Source organism: Phalacrocorax aristotelis, chromosome 22 (assembly GCF_949628215.1).
Source record: "Phalacrocorax aristotelis chromosome 22, bGulAri2.1, whole genome shotgun sequence".
Classification (NCBI taxonomy): domain Eukaryota; kingdom Metazoa; phylum Chordata; class Aves; order Suliformes; family Phalacrocoracidae; genus Phalacrocorax; species Phalacrocorax aristotelis.
The window spans coordinates 1,319,289-1,333,005 of record NC_134297.1 but is presented as its reverse complement, the minus strand read 5'-3'; the positions used below and the strand labels follow the sequence as shown (position 1 = coordinate 1,333,005).

At 56.7% G+C, this 13,717-nt stretch overlaps 1 protein-coding gene across 1 annotated transcript in view; it reads left to right on the top strand.

The window, feature by feature from the left end:
* Positions 1-4,357: 4,357 nt before the first annotated feature.
* The window catches only part of DSCAML1 (DS cell adhesion molecule like 1), a 111,859-nt gene continuing 102,499 nt past the window's right edge, over positions 4,358-13,717 (top strand). Inside the window, exons 1-2 of the mRNA XM_075116343.1 lie at positions 4,358-4,455; positions 12,952-13,269. Coding sequence (XP_074972444.1) covers positions 4,413-4,455; positions 12,952-13,269 — 361 coding nt within the window. The 5' untranslated portion in view covers positions 4,358-4,412. The remainder of the gene's footprint in view (positions 4,456-12,951; positions 13,270-13,717) is intronic.

Sequence of the window (13,717 nt, the reverse complement as noted above, 5' to 3'; positions counted from 1 at the left end):
CCGTTATGGAAACGCAGCCGGTTCTGTACTGCAGGTGACCCGAGGGGCTCAGGAGGATCCCGTTTTGGGGCATGTTAACCAGCTGACATCTGCCTGGCCAGGGGCTCGCCAGCCCCTTTACCCGGCTACGAGCCCCCTCGCCGCCTCCGGGACGTTCACGCTCCCACCGTCCCGTGCGGCAGCCGCTCGCTCCCCCCTGCCGCGGGGGAAACCGAGGCACGGAGCGGGGCTGCAACATGCCGGCAGGCGGGGTGGGGGACGTTTGCCCCCTCAGCAGCGCCCCGGGCAGCACCCGCACAGGGCCAGCCTTGGGGGCGAGGGGCGGCCGCCCCCCGCCCAGGCTGAGGAGGGGCGCGGGGGGACAGGACGGGCGTCGCTGCAGGGCACGGGGCATGGGGAGGCCGGCCGGGCGGGCGTGCCTGGCCCTTTCACGGCCAGGTGCTCCCAGCGGTTAGCCCAGCTGCAACCTATCCTGCAATTACCCCCAAAGCCTTTTTCCTCCGCCTCCCTGAAGGCGGTGGTTGCTGGTGGGACTGGGCTAGCAGGGGTGGCCATGCAGGGCTGGGGGCTGCCATGCAGGGCAAAGCCTGTGCCTGGGCCCCTGCAGAGCAGGGTGGCTCTGCTCACCAGAGAGGTACTGCGAGGCTAAGCTCCTGACTACGTGGGAAGTGCTTTGTGGGAATCGGCTAGCACCAGGTAAGTAGCCCTGTTGTTTTAATGACTGCTTCCTCTGGGGGATTTGTCTGGGAGGGCGGCTGAGGGCACGGGCCTGGGGACCGGTGGGAGGTGAGGTGTGCCCTAGACAGAGGGACAGCAGGCTGCGGGATGCTCCCCGCAGTGCTGTGTGCCCCTCTGCAGTGCCCCTTCCCTGGCACAGGGCAAAGCCTTGGCCTGCCACTGACCCCAGTTGCTGTGGGGGTGCCCCTCAGGACTCTCATTTTGGCTGTTTTCCCCAGTGACCCTCTGCGTGCTTGTATGGAGGGGGGTTTTGCTTATTAGTGGAAGAACTATTTTTACGGGGAAGTACTTGGCTGGCTAAGAGGGTACATGAGCATGGGGCACCCCTGTAATCCCCAGAGCTCTGGGGCCTGGGGGAGCCTGCAGCTGAGTGTAAATGCTGACCAGAGCCAGAAGAAAGAGGTTAAAGGAGGTGGGTTGGGTTAGAGTGGTTATGGCAACACTTGCCCCTGGGGAGAGGCAGAAGAATGCCTTTTGTGGGAAAGACCCTGCTGTACGTTTTCTACTGTGGTGAAGTGCAGAGGGTCCCTTCTCCCAAAAGGGAAAGCCTGTGGAGGCTCAGAACTGCGTGTGGGTATGTGCTGCTACAGTTTCTCCCGTGTTTTGTGTGGAGTTTGTGAAATAATTCCTTAGTAGGAGCTTCACCTTTTAGCTAGCTGTGCAGCTGGGCTTGCTGCTGGCTCTGGCAGGCTGCTCGCTCCCTGTTAGCAGGTCAGTGGCTACAGGCGGTGTGAGGCACGCTTCTCCTGATGTGTTAGAGCTGGCCTCACTTCCTGGGAGCCTCCTGTGTGCTGCCAGAGTGCAGGTCAGTGCTGCCCAAATAATTAATGTGGTGATTTTCAGCCCTTCCTGATCACAGCTGTGTGAAGCACATGATGCTGTTCCAGCCTGCTGATGGGGTGGATGATACCAATGATACCAGCTTCTGGGCTGAACGTTCATGCAGAGGTGATGCACAAATGCTTCCTGTGCATATTCAAATGTCAGAGCTGCAGGAAGGCTAATGTCTCTAAATGGTAGCTGCTGGGCAGGAGCTGAGTCCCAGGTGTGGGTTCACAGGAGCCAGCTCCAGGGAGTGGCTGGCTGCCTGCCCTCCACTGCCAGACCTGCTCAGGAGGCTGACAAATGGCCTGGGCCGAGTGATCAATGGAGGAGGGAACTGGGCTGTAATGAGCACCACAGACAGCATAAGGACTTGCCATGCCTCCCTGAGCGTGACCCAGGGCTGGTCATTCACCCTGGCAGACTTTGGTTGTTGTATCTTCTTGTGCTGCTTCCATCTTTCCAGCAGATGCTGTCCTGTCCTGGAGGAAGGAGCTCTTGGCAGGGGAAGGTTAGGGCTCTTGGTCGAGGCTGATTCTCTGAGCTAGGGATGATCAGGAAACTTACTGGAAATGCTGAACAGCCAAAGGAGCTAAAAATGAAGTGGTGACTAGCATTTACTTCCCCTGCACGTGTGCCTTAAATGGAGATCTGTGAGGCCCTGTGTGTGCCGTGCCAAAAAGTGCTCTGCTGGCCCCTGCACCCCCATTTCATTCTGTCCTGAGTGTAGGAGGGTATAAATTGCCCCTGAGTGCAACACATTGTGTGCTGGATAGCAAAATGCTGTAGCAGTAGTTGTGGCTGGAAGATCCATGTCAGCAGGCTGTCCTGTGCTGCCGACCTGCAGCAGCTGCTGGGGAGGGAAGGGGGCAGATGCCTGGCATGTGGCTGGGGCTCCCCAGAGCCTGGGATTTGCTTGTTGCCTTGGCTATGGGCCTGAATACCAATTTCCTTGTGAAGTATCAGCTAACATCTGTATATGGATGTAGGTGGCGATTGAAATGCACCTCAATTCCTAGAGGGATGCGTGGGCACAGGGTGTGCATCAGCCGCTGCTTCATCGCCTCTCGGGACGCTGATGGTGTGTCCAGGGGTACGAGTGAGCCAGCAGTGAGCAGCGCGGGGCCGGGGAGGAGCACGTGTGCACGTGGGAGGGCTGTGTGCTGGGGACACCCACGCACCGTGACAGAGCTGCTGCGGTGGCCTGGGAACGGGCTGAGGAGGGGGTGGTGACGGAGCTACGGAGCTTGGCAGCACCGAGGAAGGGGAAGCACGTCCTCGGCGAGGAGGAGGAGGAAAGGCTGTGGCATGTCAGACCCACGCAGCACAGGCACAGTGTTTGCTCCCACCTCTGCTGTTGGCTTTTTGGCACTGAGGTCTGGGCAGGTGCATGTACATGGGTTAGGCGACAGCTGGCTTCATGGTGCCCATCACTAAAATGAGGGTATCTCTGGTGCGGGTGGCCTGGAGCAGGGAGGGGAAGGGTGACGTGGGGTGGGTGTGCGGGAGCCTTAGCCCTGCCAGCTTCTCCATGTGCTTTGGCTGTGTCCCTCCTCTGTGAAACGGGAATCGCTCACCCACGCTGTGCAAGTACCACCTTGGCGGTGTGGGTGAGCTCTGGCTCTTCCAAGGGACTCCCAAGTATGAGGAATTGCGACAAACCAGTACAGGCTGAAAATGGGCAAGGAGTTATTGTTTTCTCCTTTTTTTTTTACTGGGTGGCAATAGTTAGGCTTTCAACTAAACCTAAAGAGTGCTTTTTTTTTTTTAAAAAATTGGTACATAATGTTTTTTCTACTCTTGTTTTGTTTGAAATCATAAAGCTTCAATCCTTTTTTTCCTGTTTATTTTCCAACCAATTGGGAAGGCTGTTTTGGAAACCTGCTATAATCACTGTAAGGAAAGACATTCTGTACTGCTCTAATGGTCCAGACAAATTGGCTTTGGTGTGACTAAGTCTTGGAGTAAGATCCTAGGCTTGAATTAAGCCTGAGATTAATACACCCTGAAGTGAAGCATTATTTAGTATTTATTTGTGTTTTGCTGGCTAGAGGGATGATGTGTGGTGAAGTCTGCTAGGCCCTATCTTGCTTGTGTCCCTGTCACAGGAGCAGTGTGGGCCGGCGCTGTTGGTGTTGCGAAAACCCGATTTCTGCCCTCAGGCTGCTAACAAGTGTCCAGGAGGTCCGGGGAGGCTGCCAGCTGCCAGGGTTAGGTGGCCCAGCCATGCTGCTGTGCCCCCAGCCCTGGGGTCGGCTCCGAGGCCAGGACACAGCCTACCCCGGGGAGAAGCTGCCTTAGGCAGGCGAGGTGCAGGTTCGCGGGGGATGGGGAGGGAGCCAGCCGTGCTCCAGCCCCCCCCGGGCCGCGGCAGAGAGCTCGGCGCTACGGAGTGGGACCGCCGCAGCCCGGCTGTCACCAACGCCCGCGGGCGCGCCTGCGGTGTTCGCCCGGGTGGCAGCCAGCCCACCTGGGCGCGGGGGTCGGCTCGGCGGCGCCCAGCGGGCCGGGGGGGATGTCCGTGAGCCCCCCGTCCGCGCTCGCAGCGGCGCTGCCCGCCGCCCCCCGCCCGGCCGGGGGAGGAGGAAGAGGAGGAGGAAGGGGGAGCCGGGCGCTCTCCCTCGGCAGGGGCGACTTGCTCGGCGGGGGCGGGAGTGCGCGGCAGCCCGGCCCGCCCTCCCGACGCCACTCGCCGGGAGAGGGGAGGAGGGGGAGGAGGAGGAGCGGCTGCGAGCGCGGCTCTGGGCACCGCACCCTGGCTGGCAGCGCGGCGGCAGGGAGCGCGGCACGCCGGGGGCACCGCACCGCCCGCAATTGCGCCGCAGCCCGGGGCCGTCGGTGCTCTTTATGGCATGTGGCTGGTAACTTTTTTCCTGCTGTACTCTTTGCGGAAAGGTACGTCGGCCCCGGGGGGGGGCGGGGTGGGTGCCCCGGCCGGGGGTCCCGGCGGGCGGCGGCGGGTCTGTCGGGGCGCCCGGAGCTCGCCCCGGACGGAGCGGGGCGCGGGGCCGGTGGGGGCCCGGCCCGGGGCAGAGGCGGGGCCGCCCCTCGGCGGAGCCCCCGCGGCCGCCGGTGGCCGCACGGAGGTGCAGCCCGGCCCCGACGGACGCAGCACCCTCTCGCCGCGGCCGGCGTTGGCGGAGCGAGGCTCGCAGCGGCGCGTCCCGGAGCTGTGCTCCGCGGCCCCGCTTCCCGGGACTGCCTAGGGCAAGACTCGAATCCCGTAAGGCACGGTAAATCCAGTGGGGCTTTAAAAATCGCATCCTCCCCTCCAGGAATGCTGAATTCGGCGTATCCCAGCGGCTTGATACAAATCAGGATGGGGGGGAATCGCGAAACAAGTGTGTCAAGGAGATGTACGCTTAAATCTAATCTTTAAAGTTGGAGCTGAAGCGAACGCTGTCCAAATCGGTAGGGGCAATACTCTAACCCGCGTCTCTGCCATAGATGCAATTTAAAAAGAAAGCCGAGGAGCTTCTCGTAACACGGGTAGTTAAATCGCAGTGCGTTTGCTACAACAATCAATCGATGTTACATAAAGGAATTGTCCCTTTCCGATTCTGCGGGAATTTTTAATTATGTTTCTGTAATAAAGTACCTCTTTGCACATGCCTGATCTGCAGACCTGGTGATGGAAGCGCCCACCTTTTGGAAAATTGCCTGCTTAGAGGATGTAAAATGACATTTGCCCTAATTATCTTTTTTTTGACGCTTGGGAACAGTAAGGGGGAAATTTTTGGGAATAAGGAAGGCGAAAGCAAGCTGCCCCCGTATGGGAGACTTCTCTTGCTGCCTATTACATTACCCATTTATCTGAATGTTAATCCAATGAAAAATATTTACTGAGGTTTAATAGGGTGTCCTGTCCGGTTGTGCGGTGATGATCAATTATTCCATCAATTATTAATTATGGAATAGCTGCTTTATTCAAGCTGGAATAACACCCCGTTTGGGAGCGTTACCCAAAATCGCTATTGTGTTCGGGATCTGCTGAGCTGAACGTGCCAGCATCTGCTTTGCTTACATTTGCATTTTTTACCGTGCTAAAAGGAAAAAACAAAACCGAAAACAAATAACTGTTGAGGATGCTACACTTTCTTCCCCCCAATAGTGAAAATAATAAAGAGCTGCGCTGGGTTTATCGCTTTTGCATGTTTTCAGCTCCAGCTTCTTGGAAAAGGGATCTCTTCCCACAGAGCTGTCTCTTCGGAGAAGAGCAAATTAAAAGCCTCCATTAGCACAACTCCTCGTGGCCTCATTTTCTCTTTTTTTGAAAAATAAAATGTATCTTCAGCGTTGAACAGTCTCAGTGATGGAAAGTGTTAAAGTGAAACGGTTCCAAAGAGAGGATAGCAATACAATGGAAGTTTCATTATAATAATGGGAATAAAAAATTGAGTTGTTTAATGCATGATAAACCTTTTGGATACTTAATATTTCTGGGCATCAGAGCGCATCCTTTTAACGTGTTCCTGCTGCAGAACACGAGCTCAAGTGGAAACTGAAAGCGAATAAACATTTGGTCCAGGGGACCGCTGAAGTTTAGAAATCCCTCAATGGGCTGTAGCCGCTTGTTCCTTCCCCATTTATAAAATAAGCAAAAATAGGAGGCTGGCAGGCAAGCAAACAGGGAGTCGAGCAGAAAGACGGTCTGGCAGCGTGAGTGAGAGCAGAGGAGGAGGGGAGGTGAGCGGCGAGTGGTGTGATGAAGAGCATACTGGTCAAAATTGAGAGGCTCGGAGCTGGGAGCGCATCTCCCTGCATGTTCTTGCTGGATCTCTCTGCTGCCTGATTTATATTGGCATTATATTTACATTATGTTCCTGTATTGGGTGCAGTGAACTGTGCAGCTTGCGTTTTTTTTAATCTCTCCCCATCTCGGCCCCCCCAGTGTGGCACAGCGCTCGTTTGTCTCTGAAATGAAACACGGAAACCTCATTAAATGCACGGAGGAGAAGCCTGCAGTGCTGAACTCCTCGCCATGCCTGGTGTTTGTTTATCCTGCGGGTAGCCAAAATTTCCCAGCACAAGGAGCCACGATGGCGACTTGCCCGGAGCCCTTACCTGCACCTGGCGTGGGCTCAGGGCTGCTCCTGCCTTTGGATGAGGAAATTGATCTAGGCAACCCTGATGTTTCCTGGCGTGTTTGTTCTCTGGAGGAATAGGCTGCGCCTCGCACAAGTGGCGAGTGCCAAGGATGTGCTATCGAGCAGCCCTTCCCGGAGATGGGGGCTGCTGCGGAGCTGTAGGCTTAGCTTGGGGCAGCTGTGGCACAGGGCGCCTTTCTGCTACAGCGCTCTGGTCTCTGCCCGCTCGGTCCTGAGGCGGAGGGATGGGGAGCGCTCTGTCCTCCTTTGAAGCAGCCGATGAGCTGAGTGCAAGGCTAGAACTGGAAGCGTCTTTGTGGCAGGAATTCTGCCATGGCGGCACGCGAGTTCTGGGCTGCGCCTCGGATAACGTGAAGTCATCTCACACCTAAATAAGCAGACTGTGAATAAGTGCGACTTCCTAGGAAGGCACGATGGAGGAAGGTGTTCAGTTGTCGCAGTCGTTATGATGCGTGCTTTACTGGGAGGCTTATGCAGTGGCAGGTTTGGGTGCAGAGCGTTTCCTGCCTTTGAAATCCAGATTATAGCCAGCTACATTTTTTATGTAATCATGACTTTGTGAGTTACCCTTTCCTTGCTTGTAGATCCTTAAGAAATAAACCCCACCACATCCAGTCTGCATATTGCTGCCATCATCTGCCAGCAGAGCTGTACCAAATATTTAGGAAATCCATTTCCCGACTCTTGCTAACGCTTGCTGCCTGCCCCAGCTGCTGCCTCTTGGAAAGGGCTGCGTCAGCTCCTCTCCGTGAGAGAAGGGAGCAGGCACAACTTGGAGGGGAAAAGGAGAAGGCGAACGAGGTTTCAGAGCTTGCTCTATCGATCCATTCCCCTCATTTCTTGTACCTGTCAGCTGCGTCGTGGAAGTCCTCGTCTCTGCCTTGTAAAGCCAGTGTGGAGGCTGCGGTGGGCCGGATGGCATGGGCTGGCGGCTCCAGAGAAAGCCTGGCAGCAGGCGTGCACGGCCTCTGGTGCGTCCCCTCTCCCACCCCCTGTACCTGCTTGGCCTTCCCGGGGGGGACCTTGCTCTCACCGGGGTTCACCGTCGTCACCACGTGTCCCCTTGGGACTTGTCTGCAGCTCCACAGACTTTGTGGTCAGCATGGCTGTGGAAGGGGAGGGACAGCCATTGCCTGTGGTCCCTGGGCTTGTTCCTCACCTGCTGGAGGAGAGGGCCCCTGGGGGGAGCTCGGGCAGGTTGGTGGGCTCAGGAGATGATGCAGAGCTGGGGGGTGTCCAGCTCTGGGCCAGCCCTCTGTGTGGGTGGGGTGGTGAGACTGGCACTTCCAGCAGACTGGTGCAGGAGGTTCAGGGGCCACGCCAATCAGCGGGGAGTGCTTTTTTCTTTTCCAGGCAAGGGTTACAGCCTCAGCCTGGGTGCTGTCGTAATAGCTGGAGGTGGTTCAGGCCTTAATTTCCATGCAGATGCACTAAGGAGCAGGCGGCTAGTACTCCAAGTGCGTTTGTGCAGTGCCCTTACCCACAGAAGACCAGAGGCAGTGTTCTCCTTTGCTCCCTCTTTGGTTCACAGTGACAGCAGCTGCATGTTGGGAACGACTGTGGTGGGACTGTGCCGCAAGGGTGGGAGTCCGTCGGTGGCCGGAATGCAGTGCTGGGGCAGGGAAGGTGCTGTGGCAGGTGCTTGCCATCGCTGTGTCTGTGCTGGGCACCGGCTGAACGCCCCAGGTTGTGCTCAGCGTTTTGTGGCACTTTCCTGCACCCCCCAGACTGGTCCCTGAGGGGCCCAGCATGGGGGAGGCTCGAGTCGTGGCTTTAACCCTTCAGGCTGTAAAGTCACCGCAGTGGGGTGGCATCGTGTGTGGCTGTGCTGCACTCCTGGCAGGGTGCGTGCACATCTTGTGCTCTGCTTGAAAGGGTACCAGCCTCGTGTTTCTTGCCTCCTCTCAGCTGCTCCTCTTGTTGTCACTTCTGTGATGCTCGGAGATGTCGCTTTTCACTCTGCCAGCTCCAAGGTCGCTCTCTTCATTAGGAGAAAGGCTATTAAAAGTGTCCTGAAGATGTGGGCTTGAAGGAAGCTCATTCCAGGGAAGGCCAAAGACTGCTCCAGCATTACAAATGTGCAGGCAGTATGTGATGGAATTACTGTCGTATCTTAAGGCAGTAGAGAGGAAAGATTAGGACGTGCCACCTACCTGTAATTCCCACCCCACAATGCGTGCCAAGCTTTGGTTCACTTTCTCCTTGAATAGGGCAGGTGTCAAACACCCTTAATGAGGATAATAAATGAGTGGCGAGGTGGTGATTAGCCTGCTGTTCTTACAGCATCCCTGCAGCCCATTACAGCTGGTGGCTGGAGAAGCCCTGGTGGGCTTCTTTGCTGGCCTGCGGGAGGGCTTTCTGCTGTGGTGGTGCCTTGGCAGCATCTCGCCCGGCCTCTGAGGGGGGCTGGGGTGGGCACCCGCTGGTCAGACTACCAATCCCAAGAGGGGAGGTCTTGGGAAACATGCTGCCAGTGGGGAGACGTGAACTCGAGCCTAGTGCCCACCCTTTCTGAGGTGCTGCAAAACCTCCTTTTGAATGCCAGCAACGCATTTAATTGGGGCAAGTTGTCAAGCTTCCAGTGGCCACTCTCTTCTGATGAAGTCCTTGGGCAGTCATGGGCTTCTGCCACCCCCTGAGGAACAGTATCAGCCCAGGCTGGATCGCCCACGCCCAGATGATTGCATGTACCCCCTCACAACACACCTTGTTTAGCCTTTTTCTATTTCTGTCAGTTTTTTACCCAGTAACTGATGTGCAAAAGACCTTGCTTAGGCTTGAGCAACTTGCTGGGTTTGGGTGGGCACGGGACTGGCTGCGGGGTCCTGAGCAAGCAGCTTGCTAATGCAGACGTCTGTGTGTCGAGGGCAGGAAAAGCTTCTTAGCTCAGGAGAAACGGCTCTCTAATTGCACTGGCACGAAGCAGGTCATTGTCTGAGACAAGTCCTAAATCCACTTCGTAGGAAAGGATGGGCGGTTTGGAGGAGAGGAAGTGTTGCGTGGCTGGGCGCTGGCCTGGGAGGTGGAGGCATTTCTCTGCTTACACAGGCTGAGGTTTCAGTCTGTGCCGCTGCTCAAGCAGGACTCGCCCCTCCACCCCAGCTGCCCCTTCCAGAAATACATGGCTTGGTGACAGACCCTGGGGTCAGTTCGTGGCCCCTCTGCCTTAGCCACTTGTTAGAGCAAAGGAGCGCTTTCTGTACAGCCCAGCGCCTTGCAGTGCCCAGGCCGGCGTGCTGCTGAAGGTCTTGGAGTTTGGAAAGTCCAGCGGTCAAGACTAGTAAATATTCCTGAGGGATGATAGCAAAATGACTCTCTTCTCCCAGCTCAGATAGAGATATTAATATTTCAATACCTCTAGGCTGTAATTTACTACAATTTAAGAAGATTGCGCTCGGATAACTTAAAATACACGCCTTTCAGAGCAAGCTAGACAGTGTCCGGCTACGTGCTGGGCTTTGTGTAGCTTCCAGCTACTGGCGGGCTGGTCTCCAGGGTTGGTGCTGTGTGCCTGCATCGCTGCATTTTCCCCAGCAGAAACGGTTCCATTTTGGCTCTTCTAGCCTCCTCTCTTCAGTTTCATGTGAATTAATGCCCTCGATATTTAGGTTAGGGTCAGCACATCTGACCAGATGTGAGCGGTGATTTCTGGTTTAAAAATATTGCAGTGCTATTTCTAAATTTTTAATCTCTCTCAGTGATTTGGAGACAGTTTTACGGAACATGGAATTAGGATGGTGCTCAATGCTAAATGGTAAAGGAGATTATATGGGTTTAACTCTATGCGTCTGTCACATAACTATTGCCAATCCCATAACTTCCATTTTCTATTAAAAATCTGTTTCCCCCTTTGACCTGAAAAAGCTTTACGGGTAATCTGAATTTCTCTGTTTATGAGGTATTTTTCCACTCTTTACCCCAGCCCCTCATCCGTCCATCTCTAAACCTTCCTGGGCGCTGCCTGGGAAGAAGATATTGCCCTGCCAGGCTGCGGCTGCTCTCCGATCTTTATTACAGCAGGAGCCTTCTCAAGCCGTGCTCTGGGATCTGGGGGGGGAGACGCTGGGCAGAGCTGGGTGAACGATGGGGTGCTGATCACAGCGGGATATTCCGGGTCCACAGCCGGTGGATGGGCAAAGGGTGGCTTTTGCTGTGCGCCTTGCACGCCACGTGCCCTGGCTCAGCCATCTTCTGCTTTGCTTGGGCGACAGGCACTGCCACAAATAGCACACTGCTGCTCGCACGTGCTTTGTTTTCCTTCCTCTGCCTGCAAATGTGCGCTTTTCTCTTTCATGTATTTGGGAGAAGCACCGCGTTGTTCTGATGAAGGGAAATGCTGATTCATGACGACAAACCAGCCTGGAGATGTCACGAAATGACATCTGCAGGGCCATGCGGTGGCCCCGTAGCTCTGCAGAGTCTGGTGCTGCTGCGCCGGAGCACTTTACTCCTCCGGTCCATCATTCTGGTGCTAGTCAGTGAGGGTGGAAAAACTGAATGGCTTTGTCTACTTCTCCCTGTGCATGGACACAGGGAACCGAACGCACTGGTGTGTGGGGAGGTATGGAGATGCTTTCTTGACCTATAAATCTGTTGTCTCGTGTGTGGTGGCAGTGCTGGACCTTGCTAGTCAGCTAATGCGTTGCATGGATGGGTTTGCTGGGCAGCTCTGGCTGTGTGGTGCCCCTGATGTGGCATAGTAGGGCCCTGAGTCAGCGAAGAAGGGAACTTGGCGTTTTAGATGGGATTCAGTGCAGGTGCAGAGGTCAAGAACCAGGGACTCTCACCTCTGATTTCATGGGAGCTGAAAGAGGCATGAGGTGGTCTGTCCAGCTGGGAGAAGGATGAAGAGGACTCTGCTCAGGGAAGGGGTGAAGTGTTTTGGGGTTTCCCGTCTTGACCCGGTTGAGGATGGCGCGGAGCAGGCTGGTGGCACAGCACCGAGCTGGGAGAGGCATGTTCGCCACCACAGGGTGCCGGAGGAAGCTTTGCAGGGAGGTGCCGGTGACCGTGGCCAGTGACACTCAGCCAACCTTTCCTCAGGTGAGCAGCCACAGTGCGCTCGCCCTCAGAGCTGAGGCTAGGCTGTCCATATGGATGAGGCTTTCCTTCTCCCCCCTGCTCCTGTCTCCTCCTCCCCAAGTTAAGAAATCGAGGTCACGGAGGGTCCCCCGTGACTCGTTTTGAACCGGCGGTGCAGTAGTGATCTGCTTATTGGCTCTGCGGCACCACGAGCGGTGTTCTCAGCCAGAGCTATTAATACACCCGCCGAGGGCCGCTTTCTATATCCCTGTCCTTCCGCCCACTTGGAAAGAGTGCGACTAAAAAAAGAAAACGGATCTAAGTGACTGGGGGCCTCCTCATCCTTATTTATAGGCAATCTTGCTTCCTTTGGTTGAGCAGGGGGAGCTCATGGTCCTGGAGAGTGGGAAGGAGAGACTGGAGGAGTTGGGTGAAGAGGTCCCTTCCCTCATTTTGAAGAAGGGGAGTGCTTTTCTGCAGTGTTCGCGGTGCCCTGGAAAGCCGCTCCCGGGCATCCGGGAGGCTGCAACCTCTGTCCCAGACTGTGCCTCGAACACTGCCTGTCTTGGGCTTTGGGTGGTGCGGGAATGCCTGGTGCCAGGCTGCAGCCCAGGCTTGGGGCAGGGTGGGAGTGGGGAGCAGCACTGACCCCGGTTCTCCTGCCCCTAGGGGCTGCCGCAGCTTTTGGAGGCAGTGGTGGGGTAGTGCGAAAGGTCTCTTCCCTGCTTGGGGGAGGCTTGTAGTGGATGTGCTGGCATTGCCCAACGGGCATCTGCAGCTGCAGGCTGGCTGGGGCTGTGCTGGGGAGCTGATGAGGCGTGGGGGTGCTGGCTGTCTGCAGCTCCGGGCTGGGGGGCGTTGGGGTTTGCAGGAGAAATGGTTGTCGTGCTTGGTTTGTTCTTGTTGCACGTGGGTGTCCTCAGGCCTGTGGGTGCTGAGGCATGGTTGGACCACACTACCTATGTGCGTACGGCCACCTGGGGCCTTGATGGGGCAAACCCTGGGAACCCTTCCGTACTTGCACACCCCCGAGTTGTCCTGGTTGGGTGCCTGTGATCCCTCATCCGTGCTGCCAGAAAGAGCGCTGGCCTGTGAAGGTGGCCCTTATCCTTCCAGCCCATGCGCTGATGCTCTTCTGCTGCACATGGGAGCCAGGGGCTGGGCTCCAGGGCAGCTGTGCTGGGGGGTGCTCGCTGTGCCGGTGGGGATCGGTGATTTCTGCAGTAACCCCCCGCTGTTGTGGCCTCTGCTTTCTCTGCAGCACATGCTGAAGATGTTGGAACCAGCCTCTACTTTGTGAACGACTCTATCCAGCAGGTCACCTTCTCCAGCACAGTGGGGGTGGTGATCCCCTGCCCGGCAGCAGGGTCACCCAGCGCCGTCCTTCGGTGGTACCTGGCCACAGGCGACGACATCTACGATGTGCCCCACATCCGGCATGTCCACGCTAACGGGACTTTGCAGCTCTACCCCTTCTCGCCATCAGCCTTCAATAGCTTTATCCACGACAACGACTACTTCTGCACCGCGGAGAACTCGGCTGGCAAAATCAGGAGCCCGAATATCCGTGTTAAAGCAGGTAGGAGCTCTCTGTGGGTGCTGGGGTTTGGACGAGGTGCTGGCTTTTCTCCAGTCTTCTCCCATGGCCTGCCGGTTGGCCCATGGAGCGCGCCTCACTCGCCGCTGTCTCCCTGCACGGGCCAGCAGCGCTGCAGTCCCACCCGCAGAGCCAGGGTGTTCTGAGTGGGGATGGGAGCAGGCAGTCCTGCTGCCAGCTGTGTGCCATCGCCGTCCCGCAAGCCGCTGCTGCTGAGCGCTGCTGCTGCTGCCCGCCCGGGGAGCGGAGCACGGAGCCAGGGCTGCTGCGTTGGCCTGTTGTGAGGGGATCAATCGACGCTGCATGGACAGAGGGCAGGGTGCTGGGGAAGCAGGCCTGCCAATATGTGTCTGCAAAACAGCGTCCTGCCCCAGCTAAGAGCCAACTCTAACTCAGGCTGGTTACTGGCAGGGAGAGGGCTGGAGTGACC